Here is a 15448-nt window from a genome sequence, read left to right on the forward strand (position 1 = left end):
TGCAATGCAGAATAGGTAGCCAATAACTGCTTTTCAACCATGCTGTATCTCTCTTCTGCTCCATGCCAAATCTGTGACCAGAACCCAATTGGGATTCGAACAGAACTCTGGCGCTGCCACAGCCCCCAGCCAAACCCTTCTTGGGTTACATGCACATCCAGTTCGGCTGGAAGGGTCGGATCAAATATACCCAGCGCCTGGGCCTGTTTAACAGCTATTTTTGCTTGCTGGAAGGCTTCTTGTTCTGTTCTACCCCAATCCCATACTTGGCCATTTTTTGTTAATCGATATAAGGGTTTTAGCAGTTGTGCTAAGTGGGGAATAAAGGATCGCCAATATCCTAATATATCCCAGAACTCCTGCAACTGCTTCGGTTTCGTAGGAACCGGGAACGCTTGGATCTTATCAGTGATTGCACCGGGTAACACCTTAGTCTTACCTGAGCAGACAACACCCAGGAATTTAACTGATAGCCCTGCTCCTTGTACTTTTTGTGGGTTTATAGCCCATCCTTTTTCCTGTAAATAAGTAATTAATGATGGTACTGTCTTTTCTAATGCCTCGATTGAGTCAGACGTTAACATCAAATCATCGATGTAGTGGAACATTTTGACAGCAGATGGTTTGTTCCAATTTTCCAAGTCACTTGCCACCAAATTATGACAAAAAGTAGGTGAATGCACGTACCCCTGAGGTAGAACTTGAAAAGTCCACTGCCTGCCCTCCCACGTGAGTGCAAACTGGTCTTGGGACTCCTTAGCAATTGGAATGCTGAAAAATGCATTTGCTAGATCCAGAACGCAGCAGTATGTTTCTATTTCTCTACTTAATGCATCCATGAGGGAGGCGATGTTGGGTACAGCCGCATGGATCGGTGGCGTGACTTTATTTAGTTCTCTGTAGTCTACTGTCATTCGCCACGTACCATCTGGTTTTCTGACTGGCCATATGGGGGAGTTGTATGGGCTGTGTGCAGGTCTAATAATCCCTACTCTCTCCAGCTCCTGCACAGTCTTGGTAATTTCTTGTTGCCCACCCGGGAGTCTATACTGCTTTGTATTTGTGATCCGGCGTGGTTGTGGCAAACAAATAGGTTCAATTTCTGCATGACCCCTTATGATTGCCTGCACTGCCCGGATACTAATACATCTTTCCCTTAATCTGAACTCTCCCACAGTGGTTTGGAGAGTCAAACCCGACAGGATATCAATCCCCAATATATACTCTGGAATTGGGGCAATAGACACCTTGTACTCCCGGGGTGGTAGACGCCCAACCCCCAATTTCAACCATGTTTGTGTTATGGGGATCATCTGCCCCCCGAACCCACCTATCATTGCCTTAGAGCCTGAAAATTGGTTTGGGTCACCATATATAATTGATGTTTCTGCCCCAGTATCTACTAATGCCATAACCCGCTGTACATTCTTTCGGGACCAATGAATCGTTAGTTCAACGTAGGGTCTCCGGTCTCCTCTGGAGACCCTAGTCTTGGGGAATTTTGGCTCCCCTGTCATGCCATCAGCTGTGCAATCCCTAAGTCTTTTTCCTCTGATGGCTCAACTGTGGCTGCCCGGGCCACCTGAGGAGGTTTATGTTTTTTTGATGGGACTATGAAGTCTTCTAGATTCCACGTGTTTTGTGGAATCCGTTCTATGAGTCTAACTCCTTCCCCTTTAGGAGAGCGTTGGAATCTCTGACTGTTTGGTAACTGTTTCCATAGTTGTAATAAGACCTGGTTAGGCTGTCCATAGATCTTTTGAAATTGAACCCCTGCCCTAATCAGGTCAGTGAACATTTGTTTTCTTGAGACCCTGATGGGTCCAGATTGAATTACATTAGGGGCAGGTCTCCTAGGTCGTGGTGGCGGACGGATGTCCGACTTTTCCACCACCATTCGGACATTGCGCCTGGCGCGCAGGCGCTCTGTCTCCCCCACATCTGCCACCAATTGGGCGGCCTGTTGTATAACGGCCTCTGAGGCCACTAGGGGATTCAGTATGGATACCAAAATTCCATACTGATGTGGTGGAGCCTGCTGCAGGATGAGGTCCCTCATTCCTGCGGAAAATTTTATCATATCTGGGCTCTCAAAATTGTCTCATAAATTGCCTCTTTCATACCTCATTCTCGGATATAATTTTGTAAGTCCTCCATAGAGGACCATAGGCCGGTATTTAATGGTATGTCCGTTTTATTCGCCCATGTCACACGGCATGCGGCCATTAACCATGCAATCAGTGAATGATTTTCTTCATTGTGTTGCACAGCCGCATATAGTCTTTGCCTGAGGGCCAGGTGAGTAGTAATGGATGCCAGTTTTGAGATTTCTGGCCCATTCACCACAACGCTTTCTGCCCCCATGTCATATAGTCTCAGTAACCATGCTGGCACACTCTCTCTCGGTCTTTGTCTAAAGCGTTGTACTAAATCCATTAATTCAGCTGCCATGTATGGGCGAGCTGTTACACGTAGTGTGCTCTGGGCAGGGGGCCGCTGGTCAGGGGGCAGCCCCGCTGGCCTGTCCTGCGTTTTTTTTGTTTTTTGAGTTACAACTGGTCGGATCTCAAAGGGATCAAGCTCTAGTGGAGCCTCAAGATCTGACTTCTTAGTGCTTTCATTTTCTGAGTCCAGTTCATGTAGACTCTCTTGCATAGGATCCCCAGTAATTTCTAGAGAGATGTTTCGGATTTTTTGTACCGGAATTATAGGGTTAGGTTTTTTCCCTCTCAAAATTGCAACCTGTCTTTCCAGTTCTTCCACACGGTCACGTAATAGTTGATTTTCATCAGTGAGAGCCTCTTCAGTTATATTTAGCCGGTTCAAGGCCATCAGCAGCGGCCATGCCACCGTGGAGGCAGCTAACTGTCGTTCTCGTGTAGTGAGTACGTTTTTGTTTAGACTACTGAAGTACTCAGCCAGGCGGGCTGGGGATTCCTGAACATTTCCTGCATCCCGTAGGGGACCCCATTTTTCAATAATACAAGCAATCCCATGATATGGGGATCCTAGGAATCCCGGGATGTGCCCTGGCAAAACTTCACTTATGGGGCTAGCCTTTCCCCGTCCAAACCACCCCATGAAATTGTTCAAAAATGTCATGGTAATTATTTTAAGAGGCTTATAATTGGGTATCTTTAAAGATATTTGGCCGCCTGGCTCGCCAAAATGTAGAGCAAATGAAGGCAATGGCAAAGCCTTTATTTAAGAAATAGGCACACGAGGGAAAGATACCCAAAAGAATCGACTCACCCCTCCCGGCAGCAGCGCGCAGGCAGAGCCGAGCTGAGCAATGTGTCCCTCCCCGTTCGTAGCGCCGCGCCGCCGCACTCACACACTCACAGAGCGCACCCATCGGTTCAGGCTGTGACCCCGCAATTCCACTACAGACACTCTCTCCCTCTCTCTCCCTATCGCTCTTCCGCTCTCTCTCATTCCATTCCATTCATTATCCTTACTCCCAATGAGATCGCATTATACTGTGTCATCTTGCACTCCAACATCGTCGTTAGTAAAATAAGTCCTCCTTCTTACATCGTTGCCTCTGCTCTGTTTCTTTTTTTCTCGGGAAGCCGGGGGGGGAGGGGGCCCGCGAGCCTACTGCCCCCCTGTCACGGGCACAGATCTATCTAGGTAACTGTGACAGGACTTCACTTTCCCGAGGGTCTTTTCCCGAGGAATTTAACCTCTTTAGGAGCACGGCTGGATATGAAAGGGGGTGGGGGTTGCAGTGGGTGCTTGGAACCCCTTGTTTTCTAATGCTCTCTACATAAACTATCTCTATTTGCCCCTTATTTCTACTCTGTGAAGCTACTTTCCCTTTTCTTGCCGTGAGGCCCTTCTCTCTATAACTGCAGGGTCCTGTTCTCACTCTTCATCGGGGTGCTGAGCCATTGGCCTCTGGGCTGTAGGAAATCCCCGGGCAGTGCTGCATTGGATTTTCCTATTGTTCCAACCCTGCCCTGCATGCACAGTTCCCACGTCCATGCAGCAACGTGCTCTGCGACGCCTGCAGCTCTCCAGCAGTTCCTTTCCCTTCTCATTGCCATCCTCACACGCACGGAATGTAGTCTGGCTGTTTCAGTGCTGCTGCCCTTCCAGGCTCGCCCCCCCCCCCCAGCCCCATTTACACGCTGTGCCGGCGGTTGTTGATCATGGCCACAATGTGGGACAGATCCAAGCTCTTCATCATCACCTCCATGAACTCGTCGTCCTTCCTCGCTCCTTCCACAAATTCATCCAGGGAAAGCTCCCCTGTGGGGCACAGAAAGAGCAGAGTGGGGTGGGGGCTTTGGGACGGGGGGGGGGGGGTACCCCGCTTCTGCCTTTCCCAATGGGATGGGGGCTCTGGGGGGGTCCTGCCTTTCCCAATGGGTGGACATTTGGACGCCCACTCCTCTCTCTGCCATCAGCTGTGCCCAAAGAGGGACAAAGAGACCCCACAAAACGCACACAGACAAAATACAGCCAAGGACGGAGTGTGGGGAGCGAATCCCATCCTACCCATTACGTGTGATGTAGGAGAAAAGCTTTGTGTGAGAGGGAAATGCAGAAGGAAAAGATGCACAGATGAAGCAGGAAGAGATACCATCGGATCACGGAATGGTTTGGGTTGGAGGAGACCTCAGGGACTGTCTGGTTCCAACCCCCCACCATGGGAGGGACACCTCCCCATAGAGCAGGCTGCCCACAGCTCTGGGAGCAAGGGCAGCTCTGTGGCACTGGGGCATCTCAGTGGGATGGCAGCAGGGCTGGGGGCATTGGGGCATGTTTGTAGGATGGCAGCAGGGCTGGGATGGCAGCAGGGCTGTGATGGCAGCAGGGCTGGGATGGCAATAGGGCTGGGATGGCATCAGGACTGGGATGGCAATAGGGCTGGGATGGCAATAGGGCTGGGAAGGCATTGGGGCATCTCAGAGGGATGGCAGCAGGGCTAGGGGCATTGGGGCATGTTTGTAGGATGGCAGCAGGGCTGGGATGGCAGCAGGGCTGTGATGGCAGCAGGGCTGGGATGGCAATAGGGCTGGGATGGCAATAGGGCTGGGATGGCATCAGGACTGGGATGGCAATAGGGCTGGGATGGCAATAGGGCTGGGAAGGCATTGGGGCATCTCAGAGGGATGGCAGCAGGGCTGGGATGGCAGCAGGGCTGGGATGGCAATAGGGCTGGGATGGCAGCAGGGCTGTGATGGCAGCAGGGCTGGGATGGCAATAGGGCTGGGATGGCAGCAGGGCTGGGATGGCAGCAGGGCTGAGGGCATTGGGGCATCCCAGTGGGATGGCAGCAGGGCTGGGATGGCAGCAGGGCTGTGATGGCAATGGGGCTGGGATGGCATTGGGGCATTTCTCACCATCTCCATTGACATCGATTTTGTTGAAGACGCGGTTGGTGAACTCCTCTGCGCTCGTCTCATGGTCGCCACCATTGATGGCACGGATGGCCTGGAAGGGGAGAGCGGGATAGGAAAACACAGCAGGGATCCTCAATCCTGATAGCTGGCCCTGAGGGGAACTGGGATGGGGAAGGAGCAGGTCGGGACTGAGAGCTGCCCCACGTTGTGTTGGGTGGAATGGAAGCACCGCTGGGAGGGCAGAGTTGGGATCTGGGGTGAAACCACCCCGAGTTGGCCAGCTGTGGGGCAGAGTGGGGGTGGAAGCCAACATCTGTGCTGCCTCTGTGCTGAGCAATGCAGCATCCTGAGAGCTGCTGGGCTAATGGGGGTGTCCCTCTGGACAGCCAAGGGAGGGTTGGCATGGCTGGGGGTGGAGGGAGATGGGACAAAGAGCAGCGCCAGGATCTGGCAGGTTAAAGTAGAACGTGGTGTAACAGCTTGAACGGGGTAAGAAGGGGGAAATGGGGGAAAACAAGGAAAAACGGGGGGAGAATGGGGGGAAACGAAAGGAAATGGAGAAAATAAACCAAAAGGAAGTGGAGGGAAAAAAAAAACAATAAAAGAAAATGGAAAAACAGAGAAGAGAACAGGGAAAAATGGGGGGCGTGAGGTGAATATGGGGGAAAACGAAAGGAAATGGGGAAGAAAAAGAAAAGAAAACAAGGAAAAACAGGGGGAAAGAAATGGGGGAAAACAAAAGGAAATGGAGAAAAGAAACCAAAAGGAAGCGGAGGAAAACAAAAGAAAATGGAAAAACAGAAGAGAGAACAGGGAAAAATGGGGGACATCGGGTGAAAATGGGGGGAAACAGAAGGAAATGGGGAATAAAAAAATAAAAGAAAACAAGGAAAAATGGGAGAATGTGGGGAAAAACAAGGAAAAAATGGGGAAAAGATGAGAAGATGGGGAAAACTGGGAGAAAATAGAGTAAAATTGGGGAAAGTATTTGAAAATCGGGAAAAATGGAAAATGAGGGGAAAAACGGCAGAAAACTGAGGGGAAAAAAGGAGGAAGAGAATGAAAAATAAGAGAAAACGATGGAAAAGTTGGGGGAACCGGGGAAAAGAACAGGGAAAATAAGGGGAGAAGAATGGAAAGAGGTGGAAAACCAGGAAAAAAAGAGAGGAAATGATGGAAAGGGATAAAAATAGGCAAAAACAAAAGGGGATGCAAACGGAAACCGGGGGAAATCAAGTGAAAGGCAGGGAAAACAAGGGAAGGCCCTGGGAAATGGGGAAAGAAGGGAAAAGAAGAGGGAACTCTTGAATATGGGGCAAAAGAGGGGAGAAGGGGGGGAAAGAAGGGCTTCTGCTGTGGGGCTCTGGGAACATCACTGCGTGGGACGGCCCCATTTTCTGTCCTATATCTCCTCCTTCACTCTTTATAGTAGCCATTGCCCAACGTTGTCTTGCCTCTAAGGCTTATTAATCGCAATTAGCAAATCAGCCAATTTTAGCTCCAAGAAGAGTATGAGTTGCGTTGGTTCTTCATCCTTTCTTAGTTCAGCATCTTCCTAAGCTCCAGCAGAGGAGAGCAAACGGAGGCCTTCTGATGGCTGCTGTGGAGCCATTCCTGCTGTCCCAACCACAGCGGGCTATCAGCATCTGCTCCTCCCCAGGAGAGACCCCACTCCTCACAGCGTCTGCCAGTCAGCCCCGGCTCACAGTGTGGACACTGAGGGGCTGGCCCTAAAAGGAGGGCCGGGTGGAGGGCACTCCCTGTACCTCCTCCTCCTCTTTCCAGCTCCTGAATGGAGGTTGTGCTCTCAGCCTCTGCTCCCGGGGAATGGCGATGGGGCGGGAGGGGATGGGCTGAGGGTGCGATGGGGAGGGTCAGGTTGGAGATCGGGATCAATCTGTGTTCCAAAGGGCGCTCAGCACTGCACAGCTGCCCTGGGCAGTGGGGGGTCCCCATCCCACCCTACGCTGGGGACTCACCTTAATGATGTTGAGCAGCTCATGGCGGTCGATGCAGCCGTTCCCATCCACGTCGTACAGCTTGAAGTACCAGCGCAGTTTCTGCTCCATCTTCCCCCGCAGCACCAGGCTGAGGGCTGCCACATACTCCATGAAGTCGATGTACCCATCCTGGGGCAGAACAAAACGGGGACGCCTTCAGTGCCTATGTGACGGGATGAGGATGTGCCCCTCAAGCACGGATCCGGAACCTGGTATCACTCTGCGCTCCCGAGGTTTAAAGCCAGCTTAAATCTGGGTTGGGAATCTCTGATCCACCCCTCTCACCATCACGCTCACTGTGTTTGGGATTTGTCTCAGGATGATGGGGTCTGAACTGGAGCTTGGCCTCAAGGTGGGGTTCACTGCAGCACACGCAGCAGCACTGCATCCCTGGGTGGGTGGGTGGTGGCTTCTGAGCCTTCCAAGGAAGGGCAGCAGGGAGGGGACAGCTTGCACAGGAGCAAGAGACACGGCCATTAATTAGCAGAGCTGCTTCCCGGCACTGTCATTTTTGGGACACAGGGTCGGGAGGAGGAGCATCCGGGCTCCTGGTGCACTGGGAAGAGCCACATGGGATTGGTTGCATCCATGGAATGCCTGGAAACCACTTCCTCCAGAGTGCCATAAAGATTTATAGGGCATTTGAGTCTAGAACTGGAGCCTTTACTGTCTAATGCAGGTATTCTTGGAGGACCGTGAAAGGCTCAAGAAAGCTTTCAGCCTCACCTCCTCCCGCTGGCATCTCGCAGGTCAAACGAGCTCAAACCAATTAACACTGCCGTGATAGCTCAGGATTCGTAGGAGGACTTGAACGGGGCTGTTGGATAGCGAGGAGTTACTCCCCATGGCTCCCACCTGTGTTGTTGCTGACACACACTGATTTGCCCCTTGTATTCTGCTGCCTTGCACCAACGTCCCTTGGTGGCGTTGGAACAGAAAACCCCAAACTGCCCAATGCTGCCAGGATTGCTGTGCTGTTGGGGGGCGTCACTGATGGTCTGGATGAGGAGATTGAGTGCATCCTCAGCAAGCAGGGATGCAAGTGAGGAGGGGTCGGTCTCTATCCGCAGGGAACGGTGATGGGACGGGAGGGGATGGGCTGAGGGTGCGCTGGGGAGGGTCAGGTTGGAGCTGGGGAACAATCTGTGCTCCAAAGAGCGGCCAGCACTGCACAGCTGCCCAGGGCAGTGGGGAGTCCCCATCCCTGGGGGGGTTCAGTGACCACGGGGATGTGGCACTTGGGGACGTGGTCGGTGGGATGGGTTGGGGTTGGGTTGGGGATCTCAGAGCTCTTTCCCAACCAGAATGATTCCACGACTCTCTGTTCCTCTGGCTCTGAAGGGCGCATCCCTTCTCGCAGAGAACTCACCTTATTCATGTCGAAGGTACGGAACATCTGCTCGATGTACTCGTTGGCCTGGGGGTCCAACCCCCGCAGCCCAAAGAACTGCTTGAACTCGTGCTCTGTCAGCTGCCCGGAGGGACACTCGGTCATGAACTTCTTGTACCAATGGTGGATCTCCACCGCCTGCAGGTCGTCCACCGTGGAGCTGCTGTTATTCCCCATGGCCAGAAAGAGGAACCCCGCAGGAACGGTCCTCCCTGTCCCGCTGCTCTCACAGCAGTGCCCCTTTGCTCCCGTCCACGTTCAACATTAGTCCCAAAGTAAAGACCTCTGACCTTCCCCGAGCCCATTAGCAACGTTAATCTGCTTAGAGGCTGATTAACAGACCCTGAAGTTTCGACGGTACAAACATTCTGCTTAGAATGGAAAGAAGGTGTGAGATAATCCAGCAAAGCTCTGCTATTCCGGGAGCTGCCCTGGGGTGAGGAGGTTAAGCAGATGCCCCAGAGCTGCACTGCTTTTGGACGCCGCTCTGTTTTTAACCTTGCTATCATTGGGCACAAGGATGAGATGGAAACGCTGCAGGATGCGGGGTTTGGTTTGGGGTGAAGGTCTGCCCCTCTGTCTGGGTTTGTAGACTTGGAGGTTGTGGGTAATTAGGGTACACAGGGCCAAGAATGACCCATCAGCATCAGGTCCTGGGGGAAAAGTCCTGTCTCCACACGCTGCACAGAAGAGCGGATGGGGAACCAAACCCTGCTGTGACTCTGCTGGCCCCAGAAACACCACGGAGGGGCAGCCAAGCCCAGCAGAACCCATCGGCACAAAGCACAGAGTGGTGATGCCAGGGAACACTATTAACCATAGCATCATAGAGTCATAGAAGGGCCTGGGTTGGAAAGGACCTCACAGGTCATTGAGTTCCAACCCCCTGCTATGTGCAGGGTCGCCAACCACCAGACCAGGCTGCTCAGAGAACCTATAGGGTGCCATAAGAACCCATAGGGTGCCATAAGGATCCATAGCATGCCATAAGAACTCATAGGGTGCCATAGGGATCCATAGCATGTCATAGGGATCCATAGCGTGACATAGGGACCCATAGGGTGCCATAAGAACCCGTAGGGTGCCATAAGGATCCATAGAGTGCCATAGGGACCCACAGGGTGCCATAGGGATCGATAGGGTGCCATAAGAACTCATAGGGTGCCATAGGGATCCATAGCATGACATAGGGATCCATAGCGTGACATAGGGATCCATAGCGTGCCATAAGAACCCATAGGGTGCCATAGGGATCCATAGCATGACATAGGGATCCATAGCATGCCATAAGAACCTGTAGGGTGCCATAGGGATCCATAGGGTGCCATAGGGATCCATAGGGTGCCATAAGAACCCATAGGGTGCCATAGGGATCCATAGCGTGCCATAGGGACCCACAGGGTGTCATAGGGATCGATAGGGTGCCATAAGAACCCATAGGGTGCCATAGGGATCCATAGCGTGCCATAGGGACCCACAGGGTGTCATAGGGATCGATAGGGTGCCATAAGAACCCATAGGGTGCCATAAGAACTCATAGGGTGCCATAAGGATCCATAGCATGCCATAAGAACCCATAGGGTGCCATCATCATAGAATCATCACAGAATCCCAGAATGGCCTGGGTTGCAAAGGACCACAATGCTCATTGAGTTCCAACCCCCTGCTATGTGCAGGGTCGCCAAACAGCAGACCAGGCTGCCCAGAGCCACATCCAGCCTGGCCTTGAATGCCTGCAGGGATGGGGCATCCACAACCTCCTTGGGCAACCTGTTCCAGTGCCTCACCACCCTCTGGGGGAAAAAAATTCCTCTTCGTATCCAACCTAAACCTCCCCTATCTCAGTTCTGGACATTTTAACTGCTCCTGCCTCACCTCTCCCAACCTCCTCTATGCAATACAGCTCCATCCCAAAGCACCACACACCCCAAATTGCTCAGGAGCAGAAGCATGACCCCGGTGCTTGCAAAACCATTGTGTTCATAGAGGAGGTCACAGATGGGGCCCAACTCTACCTTTGCTGAGACACCAAATTTCAAGTTTTGTTCATATTCAGTCTGAGTGCATTTCAAAGCACAGCAAAGCAAGGGGCTTATAGACCACTGCTCAGCACTGGGGAATGTCCGGTGGCTGGAGCACTCACAGCAAGTGGAATCTGGAAGGAAGCACCGAATGAAGAGCTGTTTTTGTGCAGGAGGACTCTGTGATACACAACAATCCCCGTGAATCACACAACTGGCACTTTGTAGGCAGAATAAAATGCATGCTATTTTGTTAACAGTGCATAGGGATTGATTTTTCCTTCGATAATAGATCAACCCACTGCAGATGCCACGGCAGGACATTCTGCTGGTAGACAAAGGAAACTTGCTTTGCTACAGGTCAGACCCTTTTTTCCAACTGGATGGCACAGGAGACTGCAAAGCTTTGCTGTGTGCTGCCAATGAGGATCTGTGCTATCCCATTTCCTCAAGAGGCAGATTCGTTCTTGCAGCACCAGGGCCAAATGAAGAGTCTTTCATAGGAGGAGACGTGAGGGCTGCTTTTCCTAGCAGGACTGCCATGTTGCCTTAATCTTTCTTATTAACAGTGCAAACTCATCTTGCACGTCTTACAACAGTGTATGCTGATGGATGGGAGAATATGTTTTGGCGTCCTTGACACCAAACCTATCACCACATGACCATTCCATCCCATCCCATCCCATCCCATCCCATCCCACCTCATCCCATCTCATCCCATCCCATTCCACCTCATCCCACCCCATTCCATCCCGTTCCGTTCCATTCCACCCCACCCCACCCCATCCCACCCCACCCCACCCCATCCCATCCCATCCCATCCCATCCCATCCCATCCCATCCCATCCCATTCTATTTCATCCCATTCCATTCCATTCCGTTTCATTCCATTCCATTCCATCCCACCCCACCCCACCCCACCCCACCCCATCCCATCCCATTCTATTTCATCCCATTCCGTTTCATTCCATTCCATTCCATTCCATCCCATCCCACCCCACCCCACCCCATCCCATCCCATCCCATTCTATTTCATCCCATTCCATTCCGTTTCATTCCATTCCATTCAAACCCATTCCATTCTATTTTATTCCCATTCCACTCTATTCTATCCTATTCCATTCCATTTTATTCCTGTTCCACTCCTATCCCATCTCATCCCATCCTATTCCCATTCCTAGTCTATCCCATCCCACCCCATCCCATTCCATCCCATCCTGTTTCATCCTATCCTGTTCCATTCCATTCCATTCCATTCCATTCCATTCCATTCCGTTCCATTCCATTCCATCCCGTTCCATTCCATTCCATTCCATTCCATTCAAACCCATTCCATTCTATTTTATTCCCATTCCACTCTATTCTATCCTATTCCATTCTGTTTTTTTCCTGTTCCATTCCCATCCCATCCCATCCCTTCCCACCCCATCTCATCCCATTCCCATTCCTAGTCTATTCTATCCCATCCCAGCCCACTCCATCCCAATTCCTAACCCTCCCCCCCCCCCCCCCTCCAGATGAAGGGCTCTGCTTTCTGTGCACGTCCTCATGTGGAGCTGTGTGTGTGTGTCAGCATGCAGTCCTGTGCTCACCAGGAAAAGCAGTTCAGGGCAGCCACCAAACACGTGGATTGACTTGGGAACCAGGTGTGTGTCTGTATGGGGCAGGGGGCTGTATAGGGCTGTATGGGGCTGTATAGGGCTGTATGGGGCTGTATAGAGCTGTATGGGGCTGTATGGGGCTGTATAGAGATGTATGGGGCTGTATGGGGCTGTAAGGGGCTGTATAGGGCTGTATAGAGCTGTATAGGGCTGTATGGAGCTGTATAGGGCTGTATAAAGCTGTATAGGGCTGTATGGGGCTATATAGAGCTGTATGGGGCTGTATGGGGCTGTAAGGGGCTGTATGGGGCTGTATAGGGCTGTATGGGGCTGTAAGGGGCTGTATAGGGCTGTATGGGGCTGTATAGGGCTGTAAGGGGCTGTATGGAGCTGTAAGGGGCTGTATGGGGCTGTATAGAGCTGTATAGAGCTGTATAGGGCTGTATAGAGCTGTATAGGGCTGTATGAGGCTGTATAGGGCTGTATAGAGCTGTATGGGGCTGTAAGGGGCTGTATGGGGCTGTATAGAGCTGTATGGGGCTGTATGGAGCTGTAAGGGACTGTATGGGGCCGTATAGAGCTGTATGGGGCTGTATGGGGCTGTATAGGGCTGTATGGGGCTGTAGGGGGCTGTATGGGGCTGTAAGGGTCTGTATGGGGCTGTATAGAGCTGTAAGGGGCTGTATGGGGCTCTATGGGGCTGTATAGAGCTGTATAGGGCTGTATGGGGCTGTATAGGGTTGTATGGGGCTGTATAGAGCTGTATGGGGCTGTATGGGGCTGTATAGAGCTGTATGGGGCTGTATGGGGCTGTAAGGGGCTGTATAGGGCTGTATAGAGCTGTATAGGGCTGTATAGGGCTGTAAGGGACTGTATGGGGCCGTTTAGAGCTGTATGGGGCTGTATGGGGCTGTATAGGGCTGTATGGGGCTGTAAGGGGCTGTATGGGGCTGTATAGGGCTGTATGGGGCTGTAAGGGGCTGTATAGGGCTGTAAGGGTCTGTATGGGGCTGTATAGAGCTGTATAGGGCTGTATGGGGCTGTAAGGGGCTGTATGGGGCTGTATGGGGCTGTATAGAGCTGTATAGGGCTGTATAGAGCTGTATAGGGCTGTATGGGGCTGTACAGGGCTGTATGGGGCTGTATAGAGCTGTATCGGGCTGTATAGAGCTGTATAGGGCTGTATGGGGCTGTACAGAGCTGTATAGGGCTGTATAGAGCTGTATAGGGCTGTATGGGGCTGTAAGGGGCTGTATGGGGCTGTAAGGGGCTGTATAGAGCTGTATGGGGCTGTAAGGGACTGTATGGGGCTGTAAGGGGCTGTATAGAGCTGTATAGGGCTGTATGGGGCTGTATAGGGCTGTATGGGGCTGTATAGGGCTGTATAGAGCTGTATGGGGCTCTATAGGGCTGTATAGAGCTGTATAGGGCTGTATGGGGCTGTAAGGGGCTGTATAGGACTGTATGGGGCCATGTAGTGCAATGTGCTGTACAGAGTATGAGATATGGGGCTGTATGGGAATGTGTGCAGTATGAGGCTGTATGGGATATGGGGCTGCATGGGGCTGTATGGGGTATGGGGTTTATGGGAGTAAAGAGCTGTATGGGGATGCAAGGCTGTATGGGACCACAGTGTTGTATGGGGCCATGGAAGTGTATGGTGGCACAGGGCTCTATGGTCACACAGGGCTGTATGTGGGGTATGGGGCGATATGGGGGGGGTATAGGGCTGTCTGGGGCCAATGAGCTGTATGGGGTCCAGGACTATATGGGAGCAAGGAGCTGTATGGGGTCATGAGGTAGTATGGGGACACGGGGTTGAATGGGGCCAAGGAGCTGTATGGGAGCATAGGGCTGTATGGGGGCCATAGGACACTATGGGGCCGTGGGGCTGAATGCGGGCAGGGGGCTGTATGGGGCTGTATAGGGCCGTATGGGGCCCCACATGGCACCAGGTAACTGTCCGAGCAGAGCCAACTCCCATTTACCTTCTCCAGGGCGCATTAACGGAACGTAATGAGGATGAAAGTGAAATAAATTAGCCGCAGGCAGCTGGTAATTAGAGAAACTGCTCCCTCCCAGCTAATTAAAGAGAAACAAAGCCGGAAGAGGACACGGGGAGGGGCGAAGGGGGCGTGGCCAAGAAGGGGCCGTGGCTATCAGGCCGGGTAGGCTCCGCCCCCCGCCGCAGCTGACCTGTCGCTTCCTTGTTATGGGGCGGGGCTTCGGGGTCCGGCTCGGGATTGGCGGTTTAGTGCCACGTGTCCGCAACCAGCTGTGGGCGGTCTCCTTATCTCCGCAGCTGATTGGCTGTCCCGCTTCGGGGGCGGGGCTAGAGGCCGGAAGCCACGGCGGCGCGTTCCGGTGCTGAGGTGGCTGCGGTGGGCTGGGCAGCGCCGGCGTGCAGCACTGCGGTAGGTCGGTGCTTTCTCCCCGTTTTTCGGTGCTGCTCTGCGGCTGTGGGCCGTTCCCGCACGGCTCCGGGACGCGTTCAGCCCGCTGGGGTCGGAGGGAGGGTGCGGGGCGGCGGGGAGCGGCGGTCGGGGCCTGAGGCGCTGCTGCGGTCCGCGTCTCGCAGAGGCCCTGAGCTGTGCCCGCGGCTGCGGGGCGGCAGCAGCGCCCGTCCGCCTTCGGGAGAAGGAAAAAAGCGAAGAACTGAAGTTAACGTGTGTATAATGCAGCCTATGTGCAGGGTCGCCAACCAGCAGACCAGGCTGCCCAGAGCCACATCCAGCCTGGCCTTGAATGCCTGCAGGGATGGGGCATCCACAGCCTCCTTGGGCAACCTGTTCAGTGCGTCACCACCCTCTGGGGGAAAAACTTCCTCCTCATATCCAACCTAAACCTCCAGTTGAGATTTACCCTCAGTCTCAGTTTAAAGCCATTCCTTGTCGATCAGTGTGGAGCCCAGGGGGATGGTAGAACCCCTCTGCAGTCAATCAGTGTGAGCCCAGAGGAGCAGTGGCTGCTCGCTGCCAGCTGTTCTGTTTACACACTGGGTGAGGCACTGAGTGTGCAGAGCTGCGTGCATCAGCTGTGTTTGCTGACTGCTGTTTATGAGGGAGTTGGTCAGCCCTGCGTGATT

At 52.8% G+C, this 15448-nt stretch overlaps 3 protein-coding genes across 6 annotated transcripts in view; 1 reads left to right on the forward strand and 2 right to left on the reverse strand.

The window, feature by feature from the left end:
* Positions 1–1978: 1978 nt before the first annotated feature.
* Positions 1979–4156, reverse strand: LOC121113363. Its single transcript, XM_040702900.2, has one exon. It carries the CDS (start codon positions 3100–3102, stop codon positions 2125–2127), a length of 978 nt encoding a protein of 325 aa, XP_040558834.1. The 5' UTR covers positions 3103–4156; the 3' UTR covers positions 1979–2124.
* On the reverse strand, positions 3172–11424 carry LOC430443 (guanylyl cyclase-activating protein 1-like). Its single transcript, XM_428001.8, has 4 exons — positions 8721–11424; positions 7331–7480; positions 5352–5442; positions 3172–4254 (listed from the first exon to the last, which is right to left on the reverse strand). The coding sequence occupies exons 1-4, from the start codon at positions 8916–8918 to the stop codon at positions 4127–4129; spliced, it is 567 nt and encodes a 188-aa protein (XP_428001.3). The 5' UTR covers positions 8919–11424; the 3' UTR covers positions 3172–4126.
* Positions 11425–14713: 3289 nt separating this feature from the next.
* GOLGB1 (golgin B1) overlaps positions 14714–15448 on the forward strand; it is a 37061-nt gene continuing 36326 nt past the window's right edge. For 2 of the 4 annotated variants that reach the window (XM_015291011.4, XM_040702921.2), the window contains exon 1: positions 14714–14781. The gene's annotated coding sequence lies outside the window, so the exon portion shown is untranslated. The remainder of the gene's footprint in view (positions 14782–15448) is intronic. The other 2 variants (XM_015290459.4, XM_015291512.4) reach the window with 1 other exon arrangement.

This window comes from Gallus gallus, chromosome 1 (genome assembly GCF_016699485.2).
Source record: "Gallus gallus isolate bGalGal1 chromosome 1, bGalGal1.mat.broiler.GRCg7b, whole genome shotgun sequence".
In the NCBI taxonomy this organism is placed as follows: Eukaryota; Metazoa; Chordata; class Aves; order Galliformes; family Phasianidae; genus Gallus; species Gallus gallus.

Coding starts and splice junctions, on each gene's coding strand:
- LOC430443 (XM_428001.8), bottom strand. CDS start 8,918: ATGGGGAATAACAGCAGCTCCACGGTGGACGACCTGCAGGCGGTGGAG. Junction 5,443..7,330: donor AGCTGCTCAACATCATTAAG/GTGAGTCCCCAG, acceptor CTCCCCTTCCAG/GCCATCCGTGCCATCAATGG. Junction 4,255..5,351: donor AATCGATGTCAATGGAGATG/GTGAGAAATGCC, acceptor TGTGCCCCACAG/GGGAGCTTTCCCTGGATGAA.
- LOC121113363 (XM_040702900.2), bottom strand. CDS start 3,102: ATGACATTTTTGAACAATTTCATGGGGTGGTTTGGACGGGGAAAGGCT.